The sequence below is a fragment of the Amblyomma americanum genome, chromosome 11, assembly GCF_052857255.1.
Source record: "Amblyomma americanum isolate KBUSLIRL-KWMA chromosome 11, ASM5285725v1, whole genome shotgun sequence".
In the NCBI taxonomy this organism is placed as follows: domain Eukaryota; kingdom Metazoa; phylum Arthropoda; class Arachnida; order Ixodida; family Ixodidae; genus Amblyomma; species Amblyomma americanum.
Window position 1 is genome coordinate 75,888,177 of NC_135507.1, and position 14,302 is coordinate 75,902,478.

Genomic DNA, 14,302 nt, shown 5'->3' on the forward strand with positions numbered 1-14,302 from the left:
ATCTCCACTGCCCCAGCTCAGGTGCTTCAGTATCGATGGCAGATGCAGGGGCTAGCAAAAATCTTATCCTTCCTTTTTATAATCATTTTAATAAACCACTACTACTACTACTACTACTTGCCCTCAAAAACGTCAATGAGAGGAGAACGCTAGAAGTGCCCGAAGAGCCTGTAGCGCAAACCAGCCAAGGCTATTGCTGAGTGAACGCTTAATCCCTCTCTTCACCTGAGAGGAACCAGCGTGCCATCCTTTGAAATAATCCGTGTGCCTGTCTGGTGCTTGTGCAAATGTGCATCCCGATTTACACATATGTGATTCTGGCCTGAAAACCCTACTTTGATGCGGAAGCCAAGGTGCGCAGTGAATGTTCTTCAGGTTATTCTTGCTGTATCACGTGAACGGCTCCTGAGACCCACCGCTAACTTTTTCACACTCATCCTTTGTCCAAAATAGCAGGCCAGAGACAGGTTGTTTCCGCTCACCCTTTCATCCTGCCTCTCCGTCTGTTCTTTCAAAATATATTCGTAACTTCATGTCGATAGCCCGAGAGTGCCTGCTATATATTATTGAGAGCGTTATTGTCGCTCTGCTGATTTCACTTTACTTGTCTGGATAAATTTTGACTAGACTGATCAGGCCGATATCCGCTCTTACTACTTCCGCTACCTCGCTACAGATCAATGAGATCATAACGACTTTTCCTTCTCGTGGCGTTGCAGGTGATTTTACTCGTGTTTGAAACAACATTTTGAAGCCAAATGCTTGATTTCCCCTTTCAGGTCTCCGTCGTAGGCTGCCAGTGATCTCTTGATAGTGTAGCCATAGTACATCTCACTTGAAATCAGTAATTTGATTTCGCTTTCAAGGTAACAAGCTGCGCTTTTTTCCCACAGAACTGAAAATGAAATTTGTTTTTTTTTTTTGGGGGGGGGGGGAAGGAAAGGGCGCAGTATCTGACTCACATATCGGCCGACACCGGAACCGCGCCGCAAGGGAAGTGCACCTCGAAAACTGAGCTCTCACCTGCCTCGTTCACTTTGTTTGAGGAGATGCCATGCACAAAATAAAGATGAATTCGCGGTGCCATCGGCGTTGTAAGCTGTTTACAAACGCGGTACACAAAGTCCGTTGAGTAAAGTAAAGGATCACATAAAAGAAAACGGCAAAAGCAAAGTTCCGATAATAAATGTTTATTTGGGTCATATTTTTTGCAGCTACGTTTAACTGGCTTTCGGTGCGGGGCCGCATTCCTGAAAAAGAAAATGATTCACTTTCAGTATAGCAAGAAGCGATTTCAGAAGCACTAAAAATTTGCTGAGGGCACATAAGTCAGCTTACGTGCAGGAATGCGAACGCATGGAAGTTTCTATAACGCGAATTTTTTTTCCACGGCGCCTGTAGCCACTGCGGTTTTGTCAGTTGTTTTAATTTTTATTTCTTTTACTGTTTTCTTGTTTATTTATTTTAATTTTTCACTTTTTTAACGTTTTCTTTATTACTTATTTACGTAGGTATTTTTATTTTTATATATTTTTACTCTTTACTTTTATTTGTTTTTTAAACTACTTACTGATTGACTAATTACTAATCCACCATTACTTAGTAATTGCTAAGAGTATATGAGTTATAGCAATTCTGCCATTGCGGGGCTTAAGGGGCCTTACGCGGCTGGGATATGGGGGCCCTCGCACATGTGGCGGGGGCTCCTTCCCACCAGGGGTATCTGTTGCTTAACCATTGTCGTCGCTTCAGATGACGCGGTTGTTGCGACGCGCGTCCTTTCTTTCCATCTTTCCTCTCGCATCTCTCAACTCTCCTGCAATCTGCACGTGGCGGCGATTGTGGCTCAGCTTGAGCCAGTGGGCAGGCCCCATGCACATTCCTTTCTATTCTTCCTGCAGTCGCAACAACAGCATAGAGGGCAAACCGGCCGCTGTCTCGGTCACGTGAGGGTGGGGGGGTCTCACTTTGCTGACCTGAAATTTCCGGCCGCCATCTTGATATATCGGACGGACAAGAAACGTTCGAATGCGAGTAGTAAGAGCTAACTCTATTAATAGGCGTTGTTTAACGGTCTCTCGGTATCTACACCCCTAAGGTAGCAGGTAATCGATCCAGCCATTCTGAACGTAAAAGCGCCAAAACACAAGGACACAGACTAAGGCAGACAACACGAGCGCTTTGTGGTCTGCCTTAGTCTGTGTCCTTGTGTTTTTGCGCTTTTACGTTCAGAATGGAAAACCAACTCGCCCAAATGCAGCCAGTATTGGATCCAGCCATATTGTACGCGAATCCTGGCGTAGCGCAGGCTGTAGAGGTGCTTGGTAGGGTGAGATGTAGAGACGTTAGGATGATGCGGCCTCGAGGTAGCCTAGATGTGAACTGGGAACAAAAGAAGGTGCTAAGGCAGTAGCAGATCAGCGCGTTAGTGGCAAGAGCGAACGTAAATTCAAGATCTCTAAAGATGAGATATACCGCTTTAAAGAAAAACGATATCTATGCTCAAGAAAACGGTGATGATCTCGTCTCACTGCTGACTGGGTTCTGGTTAACTCTCTGAGGAGATGAAAGGCCTGCTAAAGAAGCAGAATATGAAAGCCCTGAACCGGAGGTAGACGGCAAAACTGTCAACGCTAATCAGTAAACCTAAGGTAAATGACTTGAGGAATTATAAAAGAAAGAGAATAGAGCAGGCTGTAAAAAAGGGATGTAGCTTAACAGCAGGCACGAGGAAATTAGCCACTACAAAAAATCCCATCTACTGACGTCCTAGCTAGGTGACGAGGAGGGAACTGTCGTTACCAATATGGACATAACAGCCAAACTAGTTCAGCAGTTCTCCATGTATCTCTGCAGCAGTCGGGATAGCCGGGATGGCAGTCATGGAGCCAGTAGTGTGAACGAAGATCCCGCAGGTAACGATAGGAGAAGTAAAGAAAGATTTGCAGCAAAAGGCAGCCGGTGACGATGGGGTATCTGTTGATTTGGTGAACTATGATGGAGAGATTGGTGTACAGGAGCTTGGCACCCTGTAGGCGCAGGGGTCCACGACTTAAGGAAATATGCGATTATTACAAATCCAGACACCAAACTCTTCCCACACCGTGCAAAGGGCTGGGGAAGGCCAACGAGCGGGTACTCCTGCGCCTGCTCACTAACACGATGCTGCGCCCGGCAACTCTAAAGCGTTACAATCCGCAATTCGACATTCGGTGCTCGCACTGCGGGGAGTTGTCTGACACCTACCACATGGTGTGGGCCTGCCAGCAGAACCCATCCCTACACCCTATCCCAAACCCCACCCGATAGTACTGGGAGGCGACCCTGTCCGGCTGCTGCACTCTCGAGGCCCAAAGGGCCTTAACGCAGCACGCCCGGGCTGCGGCAAAGGCCAGTGGGGTGCCTGACTAGGCATCCCACCCAGTGGTTGTAAGGGCATGACCCTGCAGGTCACGACCCCCAACACCTCTCTCTATGATTAATAAATGTTTTCACCACCACCAACGACTTCGAACGTACCGGAATCTCGAGAGAGGGTAACAGTATCTTAATCGAAAAGAAATGGGACGTCAAGGACTCGGAGACTTGCAGACCGATCAGCTTACTGTTCGTTGTTTACAATGTATTGACTAAGCTAGTCTCTAATCAAATGAGATCAACCTGAGGCATTCGTCAACGTTAGGACCTGGCTGGCTTTCGAAAATGCTCCAATTGGGCTCCTACTGGCGTCCAAAAGCCGGACTGCTATTGGAGCCCTGAAATGAGGACACCACCCACAATAGAAGAGTTCGTCTCTATCTTGATTTTCCAAATAAATGCTTCAACACCACTCTTGACGCAAGGATGGCTCGAGACCAAGCGGGAGCTTTCACCACTTGTGCTCAGCAGTCTAAAAAGCAGGTTGTTTGAAACATGCATGTAGCGGTTGGGGAGATTTATATATCGAGCAGAGATCTGCTTACATCGGCACTACATAAATTAAACTGTCGCGGATTAGGGACCTTGATGCCCTCAGAGATGTCAACCGACCATATTTGAAGCGAGAACGCAAACGCGTTTCATATATAAAAGCTGTTCATTTCAAAACCATATAAAGTTTACGCCTGCAGTCACAGCTGAAAATGCTAAGGTACTCTGACAACCGTGACAAATGCCTGCCGCTTTGTGAGCATTATAAAAAATGGCTGGGGTCCAACTCAGTTATGCCTAATGAGACGCACGAAAGACCGGCCTCCATCGCTCCGCAGAGTGGAGCCCCCAACGGCTGCGTCTGAAACCAGCGCGGAGAGGCGCGCGCTGTATACGGCTAATCACGTGGTCAGACCACGTGGTACGGCGGAGGCTCGGCGCAGGCGGAGCTCGGTTCCAACCAATGCCTGTCCCGTGGTATGACGTCAGGCGTGTGAAGCCTGGCTCAAGGTTGAAGTGAAACCCTGTTCACCTTGAGAGTTGGCGCTCGAAGAGTGGAGCTTTCGCTCCTGTGGTAGCTTCCACTACGTCTGTCGCGCACAAACGCGCTAAGCCTGCGAAATTAAGAATATGCTGCGAAACAAAACGGCTTTCGCGTTGTCTACATTGTTCGCATATTTGGTTGCAAATGTGCCCTCTGTAGTCTCGTAAAAAAGTGTGTCGCGTGAGTGATTGTTAAGAACGATGGAGAGAGTGAGAGGAAAATGGACGTAAAGGCAGGGCGGTTAACTATGCGATACCCAATATATGCTACCGGACATGTGCAAGAAGCAAAAGGTTTTTGCTCTGGTTCCTGGGCATCTTCGAAATCTGAGTGCTTCGTAAGGGTGCCTAAAAAAAGGGCAATGCTTTTCTACCCTTTTGTATACGCTTGTCTGGAGCGTCAGTCTTCTCGAGAAGTCAAATGAGAAGGTCTGATAAAATGAGAAGGTCCGATAAAATGAGAAATTCTATAATCAGCCTATATAATGCGGATTGAAATGATGGATATTTGAAGACGCTAATTTTACTTCTAATGAGCTAGGAGCAGAAAATTAGTCGCCACGCCAATGATAATGTAATGGAAACTAACAGTGGTGTACGGAATTGCTTTTTGATACCCCCAAGAACGAGACTTATAAGTGACCACAACTGCGTCCGGCAAACGTAAAGAACCAAGGACAAATGAGCCTGGCCATTCAGAAATTGATGTTGCAGTGAGCGTTAGGACTGTGGTCTTATGACAGGGACTCAGGTCTATTGCTCAAAATATGTGTACACACTAGGTGATTTTTTTTTACCCTTTACGGATTCAAAATTCAACCACTGTGACAGATACATCGATGCGGTCTGTGCAGGTGAATTGTAAAGCAATGAGAACAATATGTACATGATGGAACTCATTAATGAGACGAAAATTAACGGATATTTCTTAATAAACTTTTTATTTAAATTTACAGGTGACAAGACTATATAGCGAAACTGAAGGCTTTCAACATCGAAGGTGAGCCAAGGTTTTCTATTTTCTTTAACGGCAAAGTGGTTCGGAAAAACTTTTCGGACGCAACCTATTGGTCAGATTTTGCTATTTTGCTCCGAATGTCCAATGTTATGATTTCTTTGCGTAAGTTGAAAAGCTAACATAAACCAGAGATGTGACTAAGTGTCACGTGGTTTTATTAGGCGACTTCAATGTTCCGAGTATCACATGGGCCTCAGTGAATACAGATTAGAATTTCGATGGTTTTAACTCCATAGCTGACACACTGTTGTTTCCTGTGTCTTCCTTCTCACTTGCAGAGTTAAAGCACTTCGCTAATCTAGCGGGGAACATTTTAGATGTGATACAAATTTTCACAGTAATTGTAATGAAGAGTGCATCGATCCACCAGTGCACCAAGATGTATGGCATGCTCCGAATGCTCTACACTGAAGTTTGTTTAACACGGTAAATGCAAGCTGTACAAAGGGATACGCATTTTCACAAGGTGATTATTATATAATTTACAAGCGAATGAAGTCTATTTACTGGTCTCCAGTGTTTGACTTGCCTGATGCAAATATGACGGTTTCATACCTTACGAACATTGTTACTGAGGTTATGAATACATACATTCTTAAAGTTGTTAAAAAAAGTCTATACGTCTTTTGGTTCTCAGCGGAGCTTAAAAAACTTCGTATGAAGCTTAAATGCCATCGACAGTGGAAGAAAAATCCCATGGAATGCTTGTATCACCGTTTTAGCACCCTAAGAGCGCAGATAAAAGCTGTTTAACAGCGCTATAAGCGCTGACATGATAATGTTCATGCACACATGAACGATGATCATAAGCGTTTTTTGGCAATAGTGGTTAGGGCGCTCGACTACTGATCCGGAGTTCCCGGGTTCGAACCCGACCGCGGCGGCTGCGTTTTTATGGAGGAAAAACGCTAAGGCGCCCGTGTGCTGTGCGATGTCAGTGCACGTTAAAGATCCCCAGGTGGTCGAAATTATTCCGGAGCCCTCCACTACGGACCCATTTGTTCCTCTCTTCTTTCACTCCCTCCTTTATCCCTTCCCTTACGGCGCGGTTCAGGTGTCCAACGATATATGAGACAGATACTGCGCCATTTCCTTTCCACCAAAAACCAATTATTATTACTATTATTAATATGTGCGTAGTAACAGGAGATCTTAAATTACGACCGCTGAGTAATCGATTCTTCTGGCGACATAGTTTCTGGTTCCGGCTTTGCTGCGCGCACGCTCGCAGATCATTTTCCACGGGTATGCTCTCGAGCGCCCAGCCAAAGCCTCCTATATTTCTCATGCCCGGTCATCGACGCCAAGATCAATGGGTGCCGAAAAAATTGGTTTTTGGGTAAAGGAAATGGCGCTGTATCTGTCTCAGGTATCGGCCGACGTAAGGGAAGGGATAAAGGAGGGACTGAGAGAAGAAAGGAACAGGTGCCGTATTGGAGGGCTCCGGAATAATTTAGACCACCTGGGAATCTTTAGCATTTTTTTATGGTTTTTGGGGAGAGGAAATGGCGCAGTATCTGTCTCACATATCGGCGGATACCTGAAGCGCGCCGTAAGAGAAGGGATAAAGGAGGGAGTGAAAGAAGAAAGGAAGAGTTGCCGTAGTGGAGGGCTCCGGAATAATTTCAGCCACCTGGGGATCTTTAACGTGCACTGACATCGCACAGCACACGGGCGCCTTAGCGTTTCGCCTCCATCGAAGCGCAGCCACCGCGGTCGGGTTCGAACCCGGGAACTTTAACATCTGTAGCATCTGTAACATCCGTCGCACTATTCGTTAAGGCTGTGAGCGCCGTTTCTCGGCGATCGGCAAAAGTACGCGTGCAGCGATGAATGATGCGCCCGCCACAAAGAGGCGCTAATACCTAAAGCCTCGTTAATCGCCACGTTCATTGTGGCCTTAAACGAGGGCGGATAATCTCGGAGGCCATGATCGCGGTGCGCCTAGTTTTGGCCCTGGCCGTGATGAGGCGTTCGGGTCGCAGACAACGCGCTCGGGGCAGATATATTGAACTGCGCGCGAACCAGCAGTGCATGCCGGCAGCATGCGCCCGTTGGCGCTGGTAGCCTTGATTTTGCTTGAACGGTCGCTTTCGATCCGGTGCCCAGACATGAAGAATATAGGAATATAGGAGGCTATGGCCCAGCATTACGCGGAACATTTAGAAGAGTTTGGAGACGAAAACATTGCATTTTTTGTATGTCGCGTCGCAAGATGTCTGCTGCGAAGCCATTCGTCTGCTGAAAGCAAAACTGTATGTTGACCATTACAGCGCGTCATCTTTCGTTGTAAGAGGCCAGACTATGTTCCTTCTTGGTGTGCTAGCGCACCTTTTTAATCTATGCTTATCGCAAATGGTATTCCCGGAAAACTGGAAGATGTCAGCAGTTATCCCAGTGCATATGAATGGCACTTCTCTTGATGTTAGAAAGTACCAGTGACTTTCCTTGTTTTGACATTCTCTAAAATAGTTGATATTGTGCTCCGAAAGCCAGCTGCTTTCTACTTCGAGAAAATAATATTTGATTTCATCATGACTTTACGAAAGCAAGATCAACTCAATCTAACTTCGTTTCCATTTTCGTTCACGTTACTCCAGTAGTTGCCAACGGAGGAAAAACTGACTGTGTATAGTTTGGTCTTTCCAGAGCTTTCGATTTAGTAATTCACCCCTTATTAATTACAGACTTAGAGCATTTGGGGTAAGCGTTCCTCTCTGCCTCTCAAATGCCTGTTTTTGAAGATTGACATTTGGCACCACAGTGTCGTAAACGAAACTTTAAAACTAGGGTCACATTCTATGCTGACACCATCAATTTCCCAATGTAATCTTTCCTCCGGAACTAAGAAATAAAAAGTGATTGATTAAATGTTGTTAATTAGCAGTATTAGTATTGAGCTACGACTGTTCATAAACAGCGCCTTGCTGTATAGCGCACCTGCACAGGCTGCACGTGCGTGTCTCTCAGACTTAAAAAATAAAAATGTGTAAACGTTAAGTGCCATTCGGTATAGCATTTCCGAGCAGAGAGACCAAATTCGTGTTTGCAAACTCAGCATTTGAGGACGCCGGAGGCGGCCTAGGGTATCGACTACGTCATTATCTGCTTTGGTGCGCGGTTCGCTTATCATGGCGCATGACGCACAGCTGTATAGATCTTCATTGTCATTAGCTAATCCAGGCAAGCAAGTGAACGTGTAATCATTTAAGTCTGCTCCAATAAAACAGGAAAAGAGGACATTGCAAACGGCCCTGATGTCGTTTCTGTATATATACTGTCCTAGCTTATTCGTGCAGCTCTACCGTTTATTAAGGCGACAGCCTTTCTTGGCTCATGAGTGGCGTGAACGGAAGTTGTAGACTGAGGCGGTGCGCAGAAGCGTCCGCACTTGTGTGGTAAATAAAATAATAACGAAAAAAATTCGGAGTCTAGGCGGGAATCGAACCCTGGCCGCCGGCGCGCGAACAGGAGACGCTGCTGCTCCGCCATGACACTTCATTTTTTTTCTTTATTGCATGGAAGTACACCCACCCTAAGAGCCGTCAAGTCCGACTTAACCAGGTCACATCTCGAAACCCGTCATACACAATCACTCCAGCATCCAGCTCTCACTTTGCCTGCACATCGAAATTCCGGCAGACACACACACACACACACACGCATCGAGGATAGAGAGCCAGGCAGGAGGCGGATTATGCGCTGCATATAGCCCCCCCCCCCCCCCCCCCCCCCCCCCCTCCGTAGCACGCTCTTCTCTGAACAAAGGCATCGATGAACGTGGCGGCTGTTCCGCAGGCTATACAGTCCCATGAGCACTCAAAGATCGCATGGAACCTTAGAATCTTCCATTGTAGGCAAAATTCTTATAGTATAGGACGTAATCTCAATGTCCTTTTTGAGATTTCGTTGATGACTGTCCTAAAAGTAACACAGCATCATGACAAAACACAAATCAATGATCAGTAGTATCTGGCTGCTGACACAAGCGACAGTTCACAGACCATGGCACAAAAGTCCCCTTTTCACGAAGCCACGGCTTGACAGGCAAGATTGACATGTGAAGTTTAAAAAAGGAAGTCTTTACTGCCGATTGAACACACATCCGTTGCGTCCGCTTTAGAGCACCATCGTCTAAAGAGGAGAGGTAAGGCTGCCAATATTCATCGGTAGAGGAAAGAACGTCTCAATCAAAACTTTTGCCACTTGTCTTCTGGATTCACTGCATTGAAATTCTAGGGAAAACCGTACAGTGAGGAAATTGAATGTGTCGGCGCCTTCTTTAAAAAAAGATAGCTTTGGTTTCAAATTTGGTTAGCCCTGGTGAGAGGCGAAAGCTTCCTTTGCATGGCTACGTTCACAAACGCCACGCACACACTGCCGAACGGATTGTCTGCAAAGCGTCGATGAAATGCCCGATGGGGCAGTTGCCACCTGCCACGGTGGGCAGATTGTGATGACGTCAGTAGGTCACATGACCTGCCACGTGACACCTGTCACGTAACTGCACTGACGCTGCCCTCTTGAAAACCTAGCGTAGTGAAGCTTTCGCTTCAAACACCCCACAAATGCACCCTCACTCCTACGGCCAGTGGGCGCAGACAGAATATGTAAATGAGCACTGAATCGTCTGTTAAACACAGCTTGGAGAAATGTTTATGAGGGTTTAATGTCCCAAGTCGACTCAGGCTATGAGGGACACCTTGATGAAGGGCTCCGGAAATTTCGACCACCTGGGGTTCTTTCACGCGCACCGACACGGCACAGTACACGAGCCGCTAGAATTTCGCCTCCATCGAAATTCGACTGCCGCGGCCGGGAACGAACCCGCGTCTTTCGGGTCAGTAGCCGAGTGCCATAAGCACTGAGCCACCGCGGGGGCCGCTAGGAGGAAGGGATGATTTTCTGTTTTTTCTGTTTTAAAAAACGAAAACCTTGAAACATCAGCCTCCAGAGGGAGACACAAATTGTCTCGACGCATGACTCTCATTGAGAGCGCACAGAAAAGTCGCAAAAGTTGTCCGCACGGTGTAAGAATATATTTAGGTGCTGACACAGCGCCCAGCGGCGCGACCAGATCTTGTTCGGTGCTCCTTGCGCTTCTCTCGAACGCGGAGAGATGGCGCCACAAGGAGGGGGCTTGTCAAGTCGCTCTTCTGCGGGGGCCGTAATGCAGGTGCTGCGCGATCCTTTGGTGTCGTAGCGTGTACTGACGTGCGGAAAGGAACAGGAGGATTAAAACTGCTGTCTACAGCGAATAATTTTTTGCGACTTCGTGTTTTACTTGCTCTGACTGCATGAATGGGTGGAATAGCAGTGAGGACGCTGCCCTGTGATCCTTTCGAGGTTATTATAGAAATGCATTCAGTGCAAAGTATATTTATTCCTTCCGCACAAATGCCGAGAGCATAGTTAACTGCCCCGGCTCTTACAAATAAAATGTCGGCCGCAAAGCGCATGCTCACAGATTTGGGGCAAAGAGCCTACGCGTACGTTCAGATATCGCTTGGGCAGTGCAATGCGCCGACGTGTGAGATGATGCCCGCCGTATAAAGAACATAGCTAAATTTTGCCAACTGCGGCTGCGTTTTTATGGAGGAAAAACGCTAAGGCGCCCGTGTGCTGTGCGATGTCAGTGCACGTTAAAGATCCCCAGGGGGTCGAAATTATTCCGGAGCCCTCCACTACGGTACCTATTCTTCCTTTCTTTCACTCCCTCCTTTATCCCTTCCCTTACGGCGCGGTTCAGGTGTCCAAAGATATATGAGACAGATACTGCGCCATTTCCTTTCCCCAAAAACCAATTATTATTATTATTATATTCCTTTATGTACAGAGAAACCTCAACGGCCTCACCCGCACTTCGCCTACATCAAAATATTGCCTCCGCAGCCAAGAATAGAACCCGCGCTCTTGTGCCGGGTCGTGGAACGCTTTCACATACGAACGAGCACAGGGACCGAAACTAACCCAAGTGTGCATTTGCGACGCTTTAGTGGCTTGTGCAGTGCACTTTTAGCGACGCGACGCGCAAATAGTTAGGGGAAGTTCCCCTGGCGTTCCTCGTGCCAAGCTAATTTTTTAATTACGCCGACACCGACGATGCTGAGCTGTTTGTTGCCTCACTCAAGGAAACACTGGCGTGCATGCGCAGAGGTAACATACTCACACGACTCCAAACTGGGATTGGCAGAGAATAATTGCAGTTGGCATGGTAAAGCTACTTGTTGACTTCAATAGTGTTGAGCCACGAAATTCTCCATCGAGCGTTCTAGGGCCCGGCAAATTATGCAGCTGCATATTTGTTATAAATCTTAAGGACATGTCTTCTGCCTTTCACGCGATCATGTTTTGTTGCACCAAAATATACAGCGGGTGGAAGCTGGCCACGAGATCGCCGACCGAAATTAATTGCTCCGCTGCCACGACATATACAGGTAACGCTGAGCACCAATAGAATGTTAAAGGGACTATGCAATAAATTAATTGTCCTCGAAGGGGGCGGTCTGCAGTTTGCAGGCGTTGGTGAGTGGCGACACCACGGGTTCCCGAACATCCGCAGGGACATCCCCGCAAGGGGATGATGGTGAACAGTGCATCACCACGGACCCCAGCACCCGCGCCTAGCCGTGCGTGGCATCGCCGTGTCCGGGGAAAAGGGGCTCCTGGTGGTTGAGCCGATGCCGAGCGTTTGGACCTTTAAGGCCCCTCGGCGGAGGCAACACACCACTTTGGCCCCAGCTTCCTGTAGACGGCACCTCCGGCCTGACCCGACCGGGGGAAATCGGCAGTCGCCTTTTCCTATCCTTCCCTCTATCTTTCACTTTCCTATCTCTTTCTTACAACTTTCCTGTATCCTCCTCCCTTGTCGGTTTTTTCACTTTTCATAGGCGGCTAGGGCTAACCCTGTGTGGCGAACTATCCTGGGTTTCGTCATATTTGGTTATAGCTACAGTGTACAGCTGGCGTGGGCAGGGCTTTCTTCTAAGTTCCTGTCCCGTCTCCTCGTTGGGCTCTATGGTGGGCGGTTGGCACTGTTGCCGAACCACATATTCATCTTATGGCTTCCCATTCCCTAAAAACTGATCGCCCTGACAAAAGGAGGTGGACCGATGCCACTGCAGATTTCATAAAAAGACTAAAGAAAAGTTTTGCCAAATATCACGTAATAAATTCCGAAGTTGAGTAAAGCCAGCCCGAATCTTGTCCCCCTTCCATGCACAAAAATGTCTGACAGATGCCCTATGCTTAAAGTACAAAGGGAGTAAAATTGGCAGCGGAGACCTGCTCCTCGAACTTGATAATGAATCGCAGCAAGGAAAGCTCTCGAACATTCAATCCATTGGAGAAGTACCTATCACTATCACTGCACATAGATCGTCGAATACCGTCCGTGGCGTAATTTCCGACCCTGACTTCCTCCACAACACTGAAATAGAAATGTTGGACGGTCTCGTGGACCAAAATGTGGTAAATGTTCAAAGAATCACAATCAGAAAAGACGATGAAAAGAAATTCCTAGTAAGCACATGATCCTCACATTCTATGCAAGCACAGTACCCGAAACAATAGACGTAGGTTGCCTGAAAATCCAAGTTCAAACATATTTACCCATTCCCGGCAGGTGCTTTAACTGTCAAAGTTATGCCCATGGGTCAAACAGCTGACGCTACCATAAAACCTGCGCGAAATGTGCCTGAAGAGAACACGCAACTGAGAACTGCGATTCAGTGGCGTCCTTTTGTGCCAACTGCGAAGAAGGTCACCCTGCTTACTATAGGTCTTTTCCAAGGTGGAAAAATGGAAAAGAAATTATAACCCTGAAAACGAAAGGAAACATAACATTCAAAGAAGCTAGAAAACGGTTGGCACTTGCAAATCCGTTTCTATTTACGGCAAAGACAAACTTCTCGGATGTGGTGCGCAGAGGTGGAGCACCACACCCGGCTCTGGCCACTGTCCAGGCAAAGCCTCTGCCAGGGTCATCCCCAGCCCCGGCCGACGCAGCGAAGGCTGCCCTGCTACCCCTGAAAATGGGCCCGCCGGCCCCTCACTCTGCAGCCCGCAAGGCTTCCTCCAGTCGGGAGAGGCCTCTAAACCGCACACTTGCGGGTTCCCCGCGCTTATCCAGAGCCTCTAGTGAGGCAATGGACACAACGGAAGACTCCCCCCCCCCCCCCCTGCAGCAGCGGCACAACTCTCTTGAGAGGAAAAGAAAAGAGAGGACCCTTGGTAACGGGACCCTCAAAACCAGGAACAGAGGTTTAATTGCACTCCCAAAGCTCATTCAACATGGCGTTCCTAACAAGTTGGAACTGTCGAGGAATTAAAAAAAAAAACTACAGCGATGTGACAGATCTTTTAAACTCTGTTTCCGCTGTGGCATTATGCCTTCAGGAAAGAAGCCTAGGTTCAAAACATATAAACATTTTAAAAAAGTATAAAGTCTTTCGGTGTGACCGAGAGCAAGCGAGTAGGCTCTCTGGAGGTGTTGCAATTATCGTTCAGTCTGGTCTTCAAACCTGTGAAATCAAGTTAAAAACCAAACATGAAGCCGTTGCAGTCACAGTTGTTCATTTTAAAACCATAACAATATGTTCAATTTATCTGGAGCCACAACTAACAGTTACACTCCATGACCTAGAAACACTTTAGGAACAACTACCAGAGCCATATTTGTTAGTCGGGGATTTTAATGCGGGCGCCTCTTTCAGGGGAAGTGAAGAAGCTAACACTAGAGGTCGCTTTTAGAAGATTTTATTCTGTGCAATAATGTCTGTCTAGAGAATTCAGCAAAGCACACATGTTGCTCCCCAAGCGCAGGAAAAATGA

General features: G+C 47.3%; 1 protein-coding gene across 1 annotated transcript in view; it reads right to left on the reverse strand.

Moving 5' to 3' along the window:
• Positions 1–1,174: 1,174 nt before the first annotated feature.
• The window catches only part of LOC144110406 (uncharacterized), a 90,794-nt gene continuing 77,666 nt past the window's right edge, over positions 1,175–14,302 (reverse strand). The window contains exon 10 of the mRNA XM_077643263.1: positions 1,175–1,250. Within this exon, the coding sequence (XP_077499389.1) occupies positions 1,221–1,250 (30 nt within the window). The 3' untranslated portion in view covers positions 1,175–1,220. The remainder of the gene's footprint in view (positions 1,251–14,302) is intronic.